We start from the raw sequence: 18,706 nt of genomic DNA, 5'->3' as shown, positions 1-18,706 counted from the left end.
TTGGCTGGGGCCTCTTGTTGAAATAATCCAGGGCTCTCGATTGTTTATAATTGGGGCCATTCAAGTGCCCCATTCCCAATTCGAAAAAGGTACCTTTTTTCCCCTATTGAACATGTTAATTTTCCCAATAGTCATTTCTCCCAGACAAAAGTTAGATATATAATAACTAAACTTGCTATTCATATTCCTCTGCATTGCAAAACAAAAGTTAGTTGATAACAAAGACCAGAAACCCAATCCAGTAAAACACACTTATAACGAACTTTTACTTTGATAAAAGCGCAATTGGTTATATCCGTCAAGTTTACAATATATTTTAAAGTCAAGGGGAATTAAAATCCCTTTGCGGTAAGCGTCAATTCGTTGTAAGCATGTTCGCTATAAGTTTGTTTTACTGTATATCATGATCTTGAAGTATAACGATTTTAAAGCATAATGGTTATCCCAGAACTCCCCCAAAAGGTCACTCATTTCCCAATCTTTATGGCCCTGGCCGCTTTCCCAAAATTGATGCGAGAGCCCTGTAATCTTCAAATTAGTAGGTATCCAATGGCCATGTTTCTGTCGCACAAAAAAGGTACATAATTAATACCTAAACTACTGTGATTTCCATCCTAAAGTTATCAGACATAAAATCACATGGAGATCAAAATCATCTCGGCACCAAAACTTGATAAATTGTCTTTAAATAAATTTATTGATGTTTAGCAAGCCTTGTGGTACTACTGATGATTAAATGCAACCATATTTTGCATTGTGAAAAAAAGTTCCATATAAACATTAAAATAAAATTCATTTGAAATTTGTTTTTTGTGTTCAATATCATTGTGAATACCATTAATGAAAAGTGATTATTATGGTACAATACACAACATCATTGACGATTTGGAATGCAAATGATGTGTTTACTACTAAATATGAATTTTTCAACAACCCTCTTTGCAGTCAACTTAATTCCAATGAATTACAAATAATGTGCAGCATGATTTTATGTTAATAGGCAAAAATGTTAAAAAGAGTGTTACTTCAAACCATTAATAATCTAAGCATATCCTCTGCAACTTTTCAATGGTCTTGGCCTCAAATGTTCACCAAATAAAAAAAAATTAAAAAATAAAAATTACAGATCTTCGACTTCCCTTTTATTGCATCACAATTGTAGTACTGAATGACCTTTTGTAACACTGATATATTTACTTGTATATATATATATTTAAAAAAAAGTAATAAATAACCATTCAACAGTCTCTCTCAACATATTAACAAAAACAACTTCAAAAGCAGTTTTACAAACAAAAAAATATCTATCCATACAAACATTGCTATCACTAAGTTTAAATAAGCATGCACTCTGTCCACCTCAAATTTGAATATGTTAAAGGACACAACATCTGGTTATGATGCATCAGCATTATCCTCTGGTTCCTGCTTCTTGACTTCCTCTTTATCTTCCGTTTCCATTGGTTCCAAGCTCTCCTGATTAGTTTCACTAGAATCTGTTTTCATTGGTTCTTCTGTTTTGGGTTCTTCCTCTACAAAAGCTTTAAGGTCCAACTGATCTAGATATGACTGCATGTCCTTCACTGCTGTCCGCCGTGCTGTTCGCACAGCCTCATCATCACCGGCCTCAATTCCATCTAATTTTAAAATCCCTCTATTTAACATTTCCTCTAGATATTTATATTGTTTGTCCGATTTTTTTCCTGAAAATGCATTTACTCCTTCTTTTATATGTGCTGTATCACCGACTATTTTTTCTATCCTCTTTAAAGGACAATTTTCATCTTTCTTTGTTTCTGTTGGGGCACTGTCCATTTGATCTGCACTCTTCTGTGCTGTAGGTTCCCTGGAAGTCATGTTTTGTTCACTGTCATTTGTCTCCGTTTTAGGAACTTCAGCAGTTTTCTGTGATGGTTTGTCTTGACGCCGGACCTGTTTTGGCGACTTTGGATGATACTGTTGTTGCTGTGGAGGCTGGGTCTGATTTGTTGGTGTCTGAGGTGGTGTTTGATATTGTTGTGGGGGCTGGTATTGTTGTGGTGGCACCTGGTGGTGATGCCCAGTTTGTTGTGGAGGGTACTTCACATCTCCTTGGTGGTACACAGGTATCTCCTTAGCAGGCTGAGGCATCTGTGGCTGAGGCATCTGTCGATACTGCTGTTGCGGATAACCTCCTTGGGGTGCTTGGGGATATCCTTGACCCTGTGATGAAGGATATCCTTGACCCTGTGATGTTTGAGGATAACCCTGTTGAGGATAGCCACCTTGGTTTCCTCCAGAATTTCCTTTATAGAAAGTATATCCCTGAAGATCTGGTTGCTGACTTGGTTTAGTCGAAGATGTGTGATGAACTGGTATTTCTCTCACATTCTGATATGGCTGTGGCATTGGCATTTGTTGAGGAGCAGAACTTGGTGGTGAACTCGTCCTCTGGGGTGACCCCATTCGACCTGGTGACTGCATTCTCTTTGGAGACCCAAGTCCTGCTGGGGATCCAGCTCTGTGTCCTGCTTGATGTGTCCATTTTGGAGGTTTAGAACTTTCATGGAACACAGGTATTTCTCTGGAGTAAAATGAATTTTGATCTGGATATCCAAAACCGTGCTGTCTCTGTAATTAGACATCAATTAAATTTTTTTTTTCTTTAAAAAAAAAAAGAAAAAAAGAAACTACTTTTTTCCAATTTGAAACTACTTTTTTTTTTTTTATTTCATATCCTGTCATTAAAGATAATAAAACACTGACCCATCCGGATTTCATAGCAAATTTCGGACCCTTTACGCATTTATCAAAGAATGTGATGCACCTGCTATTACAAATTGAATTCCTTGTTAAACCACCCATCCCTACCCCCGGGGTTTACAGTTATCCTTGTTTTTTAACGGTGCATGTCCCCTTTCCTCGCATGAAAGACAAAGCTAAGCTTTTTCAATAATGAATACTCGCATATTATCTTTCTTTAAAAGAAATTATAAGGATGTTCCATAATTATATATTTTAACAAACTTTATATATTAATGTTCTGAAAAGTGGAAAAGGTTAAAAAAAAAAATAGATATATATCTTACCATTCTTATCCGAGGGTCTTCCCAGCTCGTACTTTTTGTGTTGTGGTCTACAAAGTAAGGCCAACCTGTATTACGATCGTGTAACATTTCCCAACCTTGTGGAAGATCAGTATTATTGTACGGATTTGGATAAAACTGTCTGCCAGCCATGTTTTTATAAATGTTTTTCTCGATTCTTCTCAAACCCTCTGGAGGCAACTACAGCGCCACCACATTCGGGAAAGCTCGGGAAGTTTCGATAGCCGAATGCAATGTATATCTTATGTCTCAAGTTCTTCTAATGAGTTTAACGATTTTGTTGATGTATTGGTCGTGAATGTGCATAATCGAAGTACTCTTATTAAAAGTTTCTTTATGTTGTATATTCATAAGCCATGCATGATGACCAAGCAAGATCTCCCTAAGGTCAACAGCCGAATGATCAGTCAAGTGTGTAAAGGGCAAAGGGCATATAAAGGTGTACTCGATATCAACTCAAACGCTTAGTCCTCGGCCAATAAATAAACAAAACTTCGTTAGGAAAGTGTTTCCAATCCGACTGCTACACTTTTTGAGGAGTGTAGCAGATCAGAAACACTTGGCTAGCGAAGATCACAATCAAGATTATATTTTTAGTAGAAAATTAAGTGACCGAAGGCACCGAAGAAGAAATATGTCAATGTTACGTGCCGAAAACATGATACTATAGTATATATATCTTTTTCACTTTCTAAAATCTGTGAACCTCCATCCTGTTCTGGAAACACATCGTTCTCGTTTCCAGGTGAATATAAGGATTCATTCTTTTCTACATTGGACTAAAAATATATTGAGAACTTGTAAATTAATACAATTATTTCTGAAAAGTTATTTCACCCGCACCCGACTTTCATTCAGCAGGTGAACACAACATTCAGGCACGTAGTATTGACCGGGGGGGGGGGGGGTGGTCTGCCTCCTTTTTCTAAATGTGATTTTTACTATCAATTTCGTATGAAAATGTTCATTGAAAAGATGACCCCCAGTTCATCTTTTTTGATCCAATACTGGTGAAATGTAAAACCCTTCTACGTTCATGGAGCCTAACCATGCTAGCTAACGCCCCAGAGCACACCAATATAATATTCACTAAATAAGATTTTGGAGTTCGGAGAATTCTCCTTTATTCAAGTTAGTTGTCACCCCCCCCCCCCTTTCGATGAGCACCATGTGCCTGACATTTATTTTTTTTAGATTAAGATATTCCAAATTTATTTATTTTAACCATCAACCATGCTTTCTCATTGCGTTTGACAAGTGAAACAAGCGAAAAACAACTCCAGAAGCATTGGAAACAAAGCAATACGAGCACTCATTTTTCATAGATACTGTGATTACTTTGACGAAGACACAGGGCGCGCAAAATCTGCATGTCGAGGCCTTAATTCAAGACCGCCCTCGACAAGTCGACAGCGCCTCTCTCGTAAAAGCCAGTATTGGTCACCACGACGTAATAAATACAGATACAGATCTTTACAGAATGCGTTTAAATAAATGTAAATGTAAACAAGAAAGATAAATGGTTTCCCCAGGGACCTATATTCATACTTAGTATATAGGTCCCTGGTTTCTCTGACGAGTTTGTATCATTTGATCATTATTATACTCCTCAGCAGGTTGCACTTCGGGCTCGGTGAATATTGTGTCCTCCAGGTGGTTAAAACATCGTATTGACCTTAAATACAACATTGACCAGGGATGACTTTCTTTGGGTGGATGCCAACCTCCCAATCAAACGCGACTTAGAGGTTAAAAACCCATGACGTAGAGGAAAATAAACACAGCAGACGCATTTTTGGAAGTCATGTCTTTTGCAACCGTGTTTCGTGTGTTTTGTCGACCAGCTTCCAGATTCCAACATCTTAATAATCTCAGAAATTTAAATGTGTCCAAAAGGCTCTCTAATGTTCAAGGCTGCAATAGAGTATCAGCGTTTCGCTGTGAGTACACACATTTCGTTCGAATTTCCTTTACTTGCTGATAACAAAAGCTGCACTATAGTCTGATGAACGTCCTCAGGGTTTTAACAATAATAATTTTGTTTGTATTGAAAATAGAAGTGGCAATAATGAGACTTATGTTACTGAAGTATTGCATCAAAATGATTATTATGTGAAATTCTTAAATATGAGAATTATAATTCAATTATTAATTGACATTTAACCAGTAACGTTTGTTGCAACTGCATAGGAAGTGAAAGTAAAGATAGAATATGCATGTATTTAATATTGGATCTGACAGGGCTTGTGGTTGAATATGATTTTTTTAATCCAATGAGTTGTGTGTTTTTAATATATATCCCCGAGCCCTGGCGAGGGGTAAAAAAATAAAATGAGTACGCACACTGATGGAGTTGGATAACAAAAAAATTATATCTAACCACCAAGCATAGAAAATTCTTTTTATCACATGGTTTTTCACATAGCTATCAAACAATCCATTGTGATGATATCAAAACCCGTTTAACCGGTTTAACTTAGCTGCAGAACTGTAGCGTTATGGTTTTATAGTCCTTGACCATAATGCTACTGTAACAGATACCATTATGTAAATAAAGTGCAATTTATGGCACAAGATTTTCTGCGCACTTTGAGGATGCATTTCATCACTTTCTAGTTTTGATCAATCAACGACCTTTCATTCCGCAATTCTAGACATATTCTATAACCAACCTGTGTATTTTATCCACCTCCTAACCCTTTATAGTTGTCTCTACAGACCAATAAACTCATTTGTTGTGAATTTGTTGTCGGATGGCATAGCAGCATTTTTAAAGGAACGTGCATGCAATATGATTTACTGATATTTTTGAATCAGTAACGTCAAAATTTAAATTTTGACATTTACATTTAAAATTTTGTAAATGAGTGAGGTAGTGTACCTTTGTTATCTCTCTAAAGGAAGTTTGATCCTGAGCTTTTGAGCAGATTCATGGTGGTTGAACACAGAGCTATTTTGTGCAGTGAAATGTTTTATACAGTGGTTCTGAAATATCTATTAAATTAATTTTTATGAATTCTATCATCATATTGTGACAAATATACTAAATTTATTCTGAAAGTCCAGGAAAAAAAATTGAGCCAATTTTAACATAAAATTAACACTTTTTTAGTAACATCTAAAAATTTGAATCATAGACCCCCACTTTTGATTTTCTTTTCTGAATATATAAGATAAATTTGATCAATCTGCTTAAATTCAACAAAAGTTTAAGACTTTCTTGTTTAAGAACCCTCTATACACTTATGACCGATAAGCTAGGGGTGTCCACACTGTGGCTCGAACCTACAACCCTCAGATTTAAAATCCAATGCTCTACCGACTAAGCTAACGGGTTTATATAACCCACTAGCTAGTGCTAGTAGGAGTGTGGCCTCACTATATACAACGCATAGCCACTTTTAACTCTGTTACACTTCCCCCTTCTTTTTCTTGAGATTTCTTACCCCTGAGAAATCTCACACACGAGACTCTATAAACACCACTCACCATGTGGGTTTTGTAGTTGGGCGCCAATATGAAATGAAATGAAAATGAAATAAGTTGAAATCTAAATTTATTATTCAGTTAGTTATCAATTCAAACATTCTAAACATTTCATTTGGTCTAGCTGAATTAATTGAACACCTTATTTGCATGTATTCTTGCCATTTAAGTAAGCAACAATGATTTCAGTTCACCAACAATTCATTGTCTCTGAATATTTTTCCTGAGGATAAATGGCAGGTACCCTATGTTGAAAATTAAATAGATAAACTCCATTTTATATTTTTATATGATATAATTTTCTCAGAGCCCAAAAAACATTTTTCATTGGTGTATAGAGGGTCCTTAATTTTTAATGCCAGAAAAATGACATTTTGTGGGTGCAGAAAGGTGAAATAATTGATTGTGCGAAGCAATTTGAACCTGCTTTTCTTTGTCACAATTTTAATGTGTCTTTTTAAAGATGTTATAGTATATTTTGTCCCATGATTTATTTGGATAAAAATATTGGAGGGAAAACTTGGAGGATGTGATTTATGATCAAGACAAAATTTCAGTGCAAAAAGGTCATATTAAATGTACCATAGCACCAAAAGAAGCATATTGATCCCCGCAGTTTTTGTTTTGATTTTTAATTAAGCTATGTGTGTAGATACTAAAATATCTTGACGAAAAATTCTTACTTTGGATATCAGGATCCAACCTCGTTAAGTGCTTTAACAGGAAGCAGTTTTTGATGGGTTTTAGCTAAAAATTGAACGTGCAGCTTGGCACGCCAATGATTGATTTAATGCGCCAATTTTCACTTCATGCGACTATGGTGCATGGTGCAAGCCCTTTCCAATCACTGAATGTAGAGAAAATGTTCTGTTGACACTTACCTAAATGGTTTCTATGCATCTTCACTTTCTTCTTGTCTGTAAAATAAAATCAGCAGTAAGTTTAAGAAATGAAAGTAATAAGTAGAGTACAGAATTTTCATGAATTGTATGTTTATTTGCATTAATATGTCAAAAACAAAGTTCAAGAACAGGAGAGAATTTTATGTTGATATATTTTAACAGTTTACACCACTGAAGTTGACCCTGATGACCCAAGAACAGTTCCAGAAAATGAATGGGAAAAACGTCTCACACCAGAGCAGTATGCAGTTACCAGAGAAAGGAAAACTGAGGAGGCAAGAATCAAAGTGTCTGTCTGTGAACGATTTTAAACATTCATGAATACAGTCTTTCTCTATCTTTTTAGCTTTTACAGTAGGTTGTACATGTGTTTTATAATTCTATTACTGGTATTACAGTTAAACATTGAACATTATCTCAAACACCAATATGTTGAATACCATGGATATGTCAAAATGAGTTGAAAGTCCCACCCACTTTTTCTATACGTATTTAAACCTTGATATGGGTGAATTAAAAAAAAATGACGAAATGCATATTTATCAACCCACACTAAAAATACAGACAATGAAAATAGATTTCTATGTCTCAGCATATGTCTTTAGATAGTGTCTAAATACCTGCCAAATATCTCGTTGATATCTCAATTAACAAAAAAGTTATGCCCAAAAATGATGCTAAAATTGTCAGGAGTGCAACACCTTTTTGTGACATTTTGAAATTTCAATATTTTTTGGAGATCTGTGAAATAAAAAATAATGCTTCATGTTGAAAATAAAGACTTTCCTGATAATATTCAAAGTATTGAGCTTTAAATGTGGACTGTTGAAACTTTTGTTTAATCAAGTTGTGGTGATGGCTGATGTTTAAAAAAATGTTATACCATGTCAGGAGTGCAACAGAAAAAATGTAGTGTTGCCAAAAAAACATTGATTGTAAAATTCTGATAGAAAATTAAGACAAAAAAGAATTTTGGAAGTGTAAAATAATAACTGATATACATTTTAACACTTAAAAATGTTATATAAATCACAAGCAGCATTAATGAGAGTCAAGTATATGTGCATACCCAAAAATGTCAGGAGTGCAACATTTGATGTTTTGCTTCCAAGCATGAAAAAACTATTATCATTATATGATTTTCTGATTTTTATTTTGGAAAATAAAGACACAAAGAACATTTTTACCAAATAGATTTATCAATTACAGGATCTGTCTGTGCTTCAGATCCATATTTCTAAGGTCAGGAGTGCAACACATTTTTTTAAAGATTCAAGTTCTGTGACAAAAAGACTTCTATTCATGCTTAGAAGTATTCATTAATTAATAATGATCTTTTTGTATAATTTAATGCTATATTATTGACAGTTTTATTATCAAAATCCTTCCTTTTTCAATTTTATCAATTCAGATGTGTTTTTATCTTTTTTGTGATTTTTTTAATGAACGTTAAAAATAAACACACTAAAACATTGTCATAAAATTCAAGTAATTCCTCCTCAACTTCACTGAAACAACAGAACAAGTTCTTATGTAATTTTCACTTCACAATTCTACTTTAAAGGCCCCAATGCTTTTGGTCAGGAGTGCAACAAATATGTTAGAATTATAAATCATCCAATAAGAATAAAAATAAAGAAAAAATGATGAGTAGAATTTTTCTGGTGGGTTACTGTGTTTGTCTTCTAAAGGAAAATATGCTTTAAAATATATTTTATCTTCTAAATATACATTTAAGCTAGTTTTTTGGCATAAAATAGGGTATAATTCCAGATAAAATGCGAATTTTAAATACTTTCATCTGTTTTAATTATGAAGTATTGGACTAGAAGTATTGCACAATTTCATTACCACTTGATGTTGCCAACACTTTATGAATTTTTGTGTTCTATGGTTTTAATTTTAAGCTTTACTGCAGTCAGGAGTGCAACAAAACTGCTTCATAATTACCGATGCTTTTTAACTATCTTTTCTAAAAAATAAGTTGAAAAAAAATGCTTGATACTATTTGATGTTCAAAACACTATGTCTATCAACAAATTACAGAAATTTTACAGTCAATTCAGGGAATAGTTTTCATCATATCACATATATTTTAAATACAATTTATATATATTACACTTTGCAAGTAATCATGTTTTAAGGTCTTCAAAATATGAAAAACCTGCTGTAAACGATGAAAAATATCAACACGACAAATTGATTTACAAAGTAAGAATGGGTTATTGTGTGTTATAATTTTTAAAACAAAGTTAAATAAAATACATATCAGATCTCAGGAGTGCAACACAATAATGTAACCAGGGATAGACATTAACTTTCAGATTAACTTGCCCTTCGGGCAAGTGATCTCAAACTTTGACTTGTCCGAATGCAAAACTTGGTTGTCCAAAATAAGGAAAGAAGTTAAAAAGAAAATTATTAATTACTGTAAACGTTATGGTAAGAAAAAATGTGACCAAGTACACTACTGTCAATTTGGCAAGTTGAGCTACCTGAAAAATGTCGATACATGCTGCATTTGTACATAAATGAATACCACTGTGCTTGTAAATTTAACCTGCTAACACACTCTGCCATGCAACAATAACCCTCAGTTTCCTTTTCATAAAATTCCTATTTTTAAAATTATTTTCGGTAGGATCCTTTTGTGATTGTGCTTTGAGAGATAACTGTGAAGCAACGCTTAAGGAAGATAGTTGCTACAAAACATACATCTTATCTTGATCAGGATACATCGTGTTACACTGTACTTATATGCTATGCTTGAATAAATAAATTCCTAATAAGAAGTTAACAAAATTTTGTTAGACGTAGAGCGTATTTACTACAAAAGAAAATAATGAACCCGATTTTTAAAATGAGTGGTATAATCCAGAAACGCTACCAAGGAATTCCGAATGCAAAAACATTGTCAGTCAGGTCCGTGGCAGAAATCAAGTGTTCAATTTATTGTTTTATTTATAAATTAAGGTAAACTAAATAAATATGTATATTTGTATGAGAAAAATTCACTTGCCCGATCGGACAAGTAGTCAACAATTTCGCTTGCCTGAACTGAGAATTTACTTGTCCCGGGCAATCGGACAACCGTTAATGTCGATCCCTGGTAACATAGGGTGACTTCAAAATCTAGTATTTTTTGTAAGAGAACTCGTATATAACAATTCTTTTTTGGCTTAGATTTAAAGAATTGACTTGAACGGACAAAAAAGTGAATTTTGGGGAATTTTATTGCTTCATATTTTTTTCATATTAAAACTTTTCAAACCAGAATTGAAAAAATAATGTAAAATAACAATCAAAAACCCAATTTTTTGTCACATGTACAAGAGAAGATACTCATTCAAGGTCAAGATTTAATCATTTATACCCCTTTTACCATTTTGAAGCATAAAAAACTATAATTTCTTGTGATTATGCATTTTAGAAAGTCTTTTAAGGTGTAATGATATTTTCTTTTTTCAAAAGAAATTTTACTAATTAAAATTCTGAAACTTTTTAATCCAATTGTCTATTCTATTGCCACTTCAGGATTTTAAACTAGAATGCATTTGCAATATGATGATATAAGTGAAAAATATGTTATAAGTAGTTGAATTTTGCCAAAAAAATTCAGTTTGGTGGTCATTTTTTTTTAATTCACCCATATCTTGAATTCTTGAATATCTCAAACTTTTCTCTCAGTCTCGTCAAGTTCAATATAAAGAGGTCTGATTGTATGTGTCAATTTATTTAGGCTATCATTAAAAATATCTTCGTTTCCCCTAACCCGACCCTAAAATCTCAAGTTGGGTAGGTAGGTAGGTAAATAATTTTTTTTTGGACAGCAGCGTTGAAAATACATTCTGAAATTTAATGGACTTATTCCTTTATAAATAAGGAAAAAGTACTAAAGAAAGCGATTTGTAAATAGAATATCATACATTAATGCCATTTAAAAGCAAAATTTAAGGTAAATTAATTCACAATAGTGAAATAGTTCACACCATGCAAAGTAAATTTATTGAAATCAAATATTTAATAAGACAAGATCCTCAGATACACAAAGACTGGACATCCGAGTATATAGTGCTTATACATGCAATGTACTCTTTAAAGGTCCTCGAATTGTGCAGTGGTTCTAAACATTTCGTTTTGGAGTCCCGAAGTAAGGAGCTAATTCTAAGTCGCAGATTCAAATCCCACGCGGGAAGTTGAGACAGGTCCTTCAAATGAGAGTGTTAAAACTTAGGTCCAGTGTCGCAGTAGATACTGGCATGAAAAAGATCCCTCACTGCTCAATGGTCAAAAGTGTTGAGTACTGCAAGTCTAAATTTGGAGTCCTTCACCGGTCAAATGTTCAAATGCTTTCATCCCAACAATTCTAAAAGGGATTTAAACCAAAGAAACAACCAATCTTCAAGGGCCTAATTAAAGAAAAATACAGTGGACGACTCAGGATCAAAGCTGTATCATGAATTCAAAACTATTTGGAAAGAGTATGTCAACAATATTTAATTTAACGAAACCATATTCTAAATTTGAGGAAAATGTTATACACAATGTCAGTCACGAAGTTTAACACATGAATAAAAGGCATGAAGAAAGGACGTCTGAATTATTTTCACAGGATGAAATGTGCAGGTATATTTACAACAACTATTATGGTCCGTATAGTAAACATAGGAACAAAGATGAACTGTTTGTTAGATCAAAACTGAAATTATATAATATTCAGTGAATTTGATTGATGTGTTCAGTTCACAAGATGGGCCCCTCGTCTGCTCATGAGGCTGGCATTACCATGCTTACTACATACCTTAATTTTAAAAGACAGGTTTGTAAATACCACCGAAACACTCTTAATTAGTCATGGTAAATTTTATTACCGAAATGTTTTAAGAGTAGGATTCTTACAAGCTAAAGGCATAAGGTTGATTTATAACACGAACTAATCCTCTGTCACAAAATAGTGCCCACAACATGTGGTCACAAAGTCTGTGACCACATGTTGTGGGTGCCATTTTATTTTTAAAAAAAGCTTGAAAATCACAATTTAGAACAAAATCTACCGTTCTGATAAAAACAGATTTTAATGAAATTGTATTTTGTAAAAGGTGATAAACATTAAAAAAAAATATTTGAACTATCTTATATAAAAAAAACTTTTCAGTCAGCGCTATTTAATTGGGTCGGTAGCATTAGGGTATTTTTTATTTTGGCCTTACTGAATTTCTTTTTGCCCCTTGTGGACTTTTGATTCAGAAATCATTTATTCAATTTGGTACTATTGAGAGATTTTTTTTATGTGTATTGTGTGCCTAAATGTATGTATTCCAATGAATTCATCCTTGATTCAAGTCCTTTTATTTTTAGCCATTTAGTGGAAGTTATTTGAACCACTTTGAAAAGGGCACTTATCATTGTGTATGTTGTGATGCGGAGCTTTTTAGGTAATATAAATAGCAAATCAATAAAAAATATAAATTTTGACAATCTGACAAAGATATTTTCTGTTTTTTAGATTTTATTTATCATATTTCAAAGTTTAATATGATATATTGTACATTATTTTTTACTATTTATCAAGATTACATCCTCACAAGTCATCAGTTTTTGTGTCTGCAGTTTCTACAAAAGTTTGATGGAAAAGAATGGACACAAAAACACTTGGTTTGTGACAAAGATTATGTAATTTTAATCATATTTATTAATGAATTATGAATAGTTCTGATGCTAAGTATGACTCCCATTGTGGTTGGCCCTCCTTCTTTGAGGCTGCTGGAACTGAAAACGGTGATGAATCACACACACACATTTTACGTCGCCCTGATAACAGTATTGGAATGGTACGCACAGAAGTTATATGTAAAAATGTAAGTTGGTATTTTTTCTTTCATAACTGTGACTTATAAATAAAAGATAAACTAAGTTTATTTCACATTTATGATCTATTATTGTTTTCCTCAGCGAATACTGTAAACCAACTATTATTCACATTATCTTTTATTCGCGAATCCTCAGTTTGCAATCAATCCACGACAATTAATTTTTGCAACTGACAAAAACAATTCTTTACAAATACAAAGCAAAATAACTGGTTTGCAGCGATTAATATTCGCGAGTTAAAGTAGGTTGCAAAACTCGCGGATATTTTTCGAACACGAATAAAAGTTGGTTTACAGTAATATAATGCAATGGTAGCAGACAGATTATAATGAAATTCTGATAAATGAAAAAAAAAATGAAGAAATGACTTGCACATGTAATTCAGCTGAATTACTAGTATGTCTTTCAACTATTTCAAAAACTAGTTTTATCATACTTCAATAGAAACACAGATTTTTCTCTCTGAATTTGAAATAAATTTAGAAGTTTTTGATAATTTTTTTATAGTGTGATGCCCACCTTGGCCATGTTTTCAATGATGGGCCAGAACCCACTGGACAAAGGTTTTGCATCAATAGTCTTTCACTCAAGTTCAAGTCTTACCGACCTTAAAGTGATTTTTCGCAAAGTACCAAAGTCAGAGTTACTTACTGGATAAAAACATGTAACTACTAAAAACAGCATGTATTTCTAGAATCAACCTTTTAGATGTACATGTGTAAGCAAGTGACAATCCTGTAGATTTTTTATGTTAAAAATTTGTTTATGTTATATATGCCTGGCAGCAAAGTGCCATATTCAGACATTTTTTCATATTACATTAGATGCAAAAATAATTTCAGAAACAATGTTGAATATTTGAAATTCTACACAATTTATCTTTGAGCTCCAAGATTGTGTTCATCTAGCTGATGGTTAGGCCATATAAAGTTTCTGATTCCCCTGGGTCAAAATAATTAATTTTTAGTGTAAAATAAAAATCAGATTTACATTTATATAATTTGTTTTTAGTGTAGGAATTTCTAATGTTTTGGGGTAAATATTTACTTGTATAAGTTCAGATGTGTGTTCAAGACTGCATGAAATGAAGTAGTGTCAATTGATTTTGAATGTTCTTTAATGCAACGTAACCACTTTTTCAAGGAAGGAGGAGGGGGATTAAAAAAAAAGTGACCTTAAGATAATTGGAAAGAGTGATTTTTTATATCAAAATAGGCTATATGATGAACGTTTTTATGATGAGAATTTTATTCAGTCTGTGTTTTCCCTAAGAACCGCTACTGGGCAGATTGACCACTTCAATTGATAAATATGCCGCTTTGAAATTAAAAAATCAAAATTTAATTGTTGTAAGGTCCACAGAGATTTTTCATAAACTTCAAACAAAAGCCTGTTACAATTGATCTCTAATCCTTTACTTTGAAATAAAGGGAAAACACTGTTCAGTTGCAGTTTTTAGTCAGAATCTCTTATCATTACTTATATATGTCATATAAAGTTTTTTGCTTTTTTTTTAAGTTTACTTGAAAGAATAGGGATAAGTTTCTCTTTCTTTTCAAATACAGTAAAACTTGGTTATAGCTGCTAAGCAAAATCCTGAGGACCTGTGAACTTACTTCACTATATCCATAACTCATTATATCCATATAACAATTTCATCAAAGTATATAAATTGAATCAACAATATACATTTTCCCCTCAAATATGAATACCAAATATGTTCAGGGAAGTATTACATACAAAACTTTTCTTGGAGTACAAAAGTTTTTCTGATGAATTGAACTTCAAATATAAATACTTGAGAAAAATTGGTCAGTTTAATATTTTATATTTTAAGATATGTAAAAATTTGTTATAAAAAGATATTTAAGTTTCCTTATTTTTAACCTCTACAGGACCTTACATCTTAAAATTCTTTGTATTAGAGTTCATTATAACCATAGCATTTTTTGAATAATTAATTGTTAAGAATTTTGATGGGGATCCCAAAAATTGTCACTATATCCGTAAATTTTCTCTATCCATGTTCGTACTAGATGAGTTTATTGTGCTAATCTCTTGGTAGTGCAGAACCGCAAACAGATGATTGTATTTTCTATATAAACCAGTTATCTGTGTTGCTAAGGTCAGTCCGAAAGAAAATTAATGAAAAAGTGTGTCCATATTTAGGTTGTCCTGATCTATATGCTGTTTTATCTTTTTTATTTTTATAAAAATCAAAAGGTTATAGACTATTTGTTTATAGAATATACCACCTGGCATGAAATATTCTGGTACAGTATTACATAAATTTTGAACCTTTGAGTGGCTGTCATGTAGTAGCCTACAGTGAGAAATTTGATGCGGAATTTTTAAAATGCATTTGGAAATTCAAGGTCTATTGTGAACTTGATTATTGTTGATATATATGTATATTGTAAAAAGCACTGTGATTAAGATTTGGTATATTTACATGTATATTTAGAGTATTATTTCCACATATAGATGAAAAATTCTGCAAGTATTATATCAGTACTGATATCTTGTCTAACTTGCAGTACAACAAATGTTATGTGAATTTCTCCCATGTATGACCAAAACAAAAAACAACAAACAAACAAACACTACTTTTGATGATTTTTTCAACAGTGTTACCTTCATTTAAAGGACATATCTCATGTTGCTGAATCATGCAGAAACTGATGTTAATTTTTTTCAAAATGTTTGTAAAAATTAATCTGTATGCCAAAATTTCTCTATTTTTCACATTAATTTAACATTTTTGTTGACTCAAATTGACAACCTGAATGCAGATATGCTGAAAACAATGAGGAATGAGACAGCACTAGGGCATAGAATGCATTACTACAGTTGAACTTCAGTATCTCAAACACTGATATCTCAATTACCATTGATATGTTGAATGGTTTTGGAAGTCCCAACCACTTATTTTTTAAGCATTCTACCCTCAATATCTCGAATCTTCGGATAAGTCTTTTCTCAGTCCCATCAAGTTTGAGATAATGAGGTTTGACTGTAGTTGGTTGGACATACCTACACTTGTATCATGATTATATTCAGTCTAAAAATAAATCTGTTCTTTTTCTGCAAATACATGTATATAATATGATAAAAGTAATGTTTATTCAACTCCTTGTCTAACACAACTATGTAACAATTAACTAAAATTTTACTTCTTTTTTTAGTGTAATTCATTGACATGTATGATATGATCTTTGGTAACTATAATACTGAAAGCAAACTTGTCTGTTCCATTTTTGAATGTTCCTTTTGAATTTAGCAAGTTGTTTGTGCTTATGGTTTTTGTTTTTTTATTTTATAAATCCATACCCTCTTAAAAAGTCCAAGCTCAGTTGTTTTTCATTCAAGTATAGACCCTTTTATCATCCAGTTTTCCAGAGAAGTGTGACACATTTTGCTACATAGCCTGTTGAATTGCTCTGCTTTAGTTGGGAACATTGTGTGATGGGGAAATCAGTTCTTTCTTGAGTAGTGAGATGTATTATCCAGAGCAGTGGTCAAAATGTGCTCTCTGGTGGGTTGGGAAGTACTTTGCTATCTGGAGTAGTGGGAGACACTGTGCTGTCTTGAGTATTGAGGCACAGTGTAGTGGGGCATAGACTGAGTAGTATTGTCTGGTAAAGTGAAATGATGAGCAGGGCATGCCGCACTCTCTGGTGTTAGGGCCACAAATCTGAGTAGTTGGGCATATTGTGCTGTCAGCAGAAGGGGGAGTACTGTGCCATGGAAAATTGATACTGGTGCTTGCCTATTTCATGGGCTTGAATATACATGTATATAGTCCAACTGTTTTTGTTTGTCAGTCATAGCTAATATGCTAAAAGATTTGAAATTTGTTAAGGTTGCCTTGTTTTACTTGTTTTATTTTGTGTAACACATATTATCTTTTTGTGGATTTTATTTGGGTATATACATGTGTATAACAAATAATTTAAAAAGATGTAATGATTTCTTTGCATCGGTGTACACCTTGAGTGAATTAGTTGGGTTTTTTTTTTGTTTTTTTTTTTTTAGGACTTCAAAACATTCTGTAAATCATGAGTGATTTGATTTTTTCAGTTATAGTGACATACCGGTTGAAGTTTCTTTTTTTTTTTTTTTGCAGATGTGTTTATGCATCAATATTTTATGTCTTGGAAGGATTTTTTTGACATTTGGAAAGTTTCAATCCAACCTGTAGTGATTAATATTTGTGATTTTGTAAATAAAGTCTCAATCACATTTTTGTATATTTATTTATTTGGGGGAAAAACCTTATTTGTTTAACAAGCAATACAAGTATAATCTGGTTCCCCTAAAAAAAAACAAGAGGCCCATGGGCCTTATAGGTCACCTGAGTATCATGTAACAACTTTCCAACACTTGAATTGGATTTAAACCAGAGGCCATGAAATTCACAATTTTGAAAGAGGCACCATTGCTCATCATAACTATACATGTAGCATGCTTTAAGTTTGATTACTTAATTTCATTAATCAGTAATAATCAGTAGTGCCCCTACCCCACAGGAACCCCTGACCCTGGGGCCACACATTTCACAATTTTGGAAAAGGTACCCTTGCTCATAATAAATGTTTGATTAATACCAAGGAGCAGATTTCAAAGCATTAATTCATTTTCAGTATATAATCATAAGAGCCCCCCAACTACCCCTGACCCAGGGGCTTTGAAATTCACAATTCTGGAATAAGGATCCTTGTTCATCATAACTATATAGTTAGATCAACGTTCATTGGTTTAATACCCAGGAGCAGAGGAGAAGATTTTCACACAATTCGAGCATTTTCACTATATAATCATTAGAGCCCCTCCCCAGCACCAGAACCCCTGATCCTGGGGCCATGAATTTCACAATTTTGGTGGAAGGCCCAATGCTTATTACAATCACGCCAACAGTTTGACTGCTTGGTGTCCAGGAGTAAAGAAGAAGATTTTTAAAGATTGCATCAATTTTGGTGGTTTTTAGCCCCATCTCTCAGGCCCCAGGGGGACAGGGACCATGAAATTCACAATTTTTGTTCCCCTTCACCCATAGATGCTATATGCCAAAATTGGTTGAAATTGGTTTAGTGGTTTTGGAGAAGTTGAAAATGTTCAAAAGTTAAACGGACGACGCACGACGACGAACGAAAACAGATAGCAATAGGTCACCTGAGTGATCAGGTGACCTAAAAATACCGAACTTCAAAATTTTCTGATAAGCAATATGAAACTGTTTTAGTTTTAGGTAACACGATGGCTTTTTTTTTACTTTAGCCTACAGAGTAAAATATTTTGTGATTTTTCAAACACTTTGTATATGTCATAGATCACGAGACAAAGAACTGCGAACGATAGTAT

At 33.1% G+C, this 18,706-nt stretch overlaps 2 protein-coding genes across 2 annotated transcripts; one reads left to right on the top strand and one right to left on the bottom strand.

Annotated features, from left to right (window-relative positions):
* Positions 1–678: 678 nt before the first annotated feature.
* Positions 679–3,296, bottom strand: LOC133190380 (BAG family molecular chaperone regulator 3-like). The gene is made up of 2 exons (XM_061325987.1): positions 3,069–3,296; positions 679–2,610 (listed from the first exon to the last, which is right to left on the bottom strand). Exons 1-2 carry the CDS (start codon positions 3,216–3,218, stop codon positions 1,396–1,398), a joined length of 1,365 nt encoding a protein of 454 aa, XP_061181971.1. The 5' UTR covers positions 3,219–3,296; the 3' UTR covers positions 679–1,395.
* A 1,564-nt stretch (positions 3,297–4,860) lies between these two features.
* On the top strand, positions 4,861–17,587 carry LOC133190420 (methionine-R-sulfoxide reductase B2, mitochondrial-like). The gene is made up of 5 exons (XM_061326051.1): positions 4,861–5,026; positions 7,637–7,749; positions 12,833–12,909; positions 13,185–13,332; positions 13,853–17,587. The coding sequence occupies exons 1-5, from the start codon at positions 4,891–4,893 to the stop codon at positions 13,955–13,957; spliced, it is 579 nt and encodes a 192-aa protein (XP_061182035.1). The 5' UTR covers positions 4,861–4,890; the 3' UTR covers positions 13,958–17,587.
* The last annotated feature ends 1,119 nt before the right edge of the window (positions 17,588–18,706 follow it).

Source organism: Saccostrea echinata, unplaced genomic scaffold (assembly GCF_033153115.1).
Source record: "Saccostrea echinata isolate AGI-Se365-2 ecotype Australia unplaced genomic scaffold, CSIRO_AGI_Sech_v1 ptg000001l, whole genome shotgun sequence".
In the NCBI taxonomy this organism is placed as follows: domain Eukaryota; kingdom Metazoa; phylum Mollusca; class Bivalvia; order Ostreida; family Ostreidae; genus Saccostrea; species Saccostrea echinata.
This window is presented reverse-complemented; position numbering and strand designations above follow the sequence as displayed.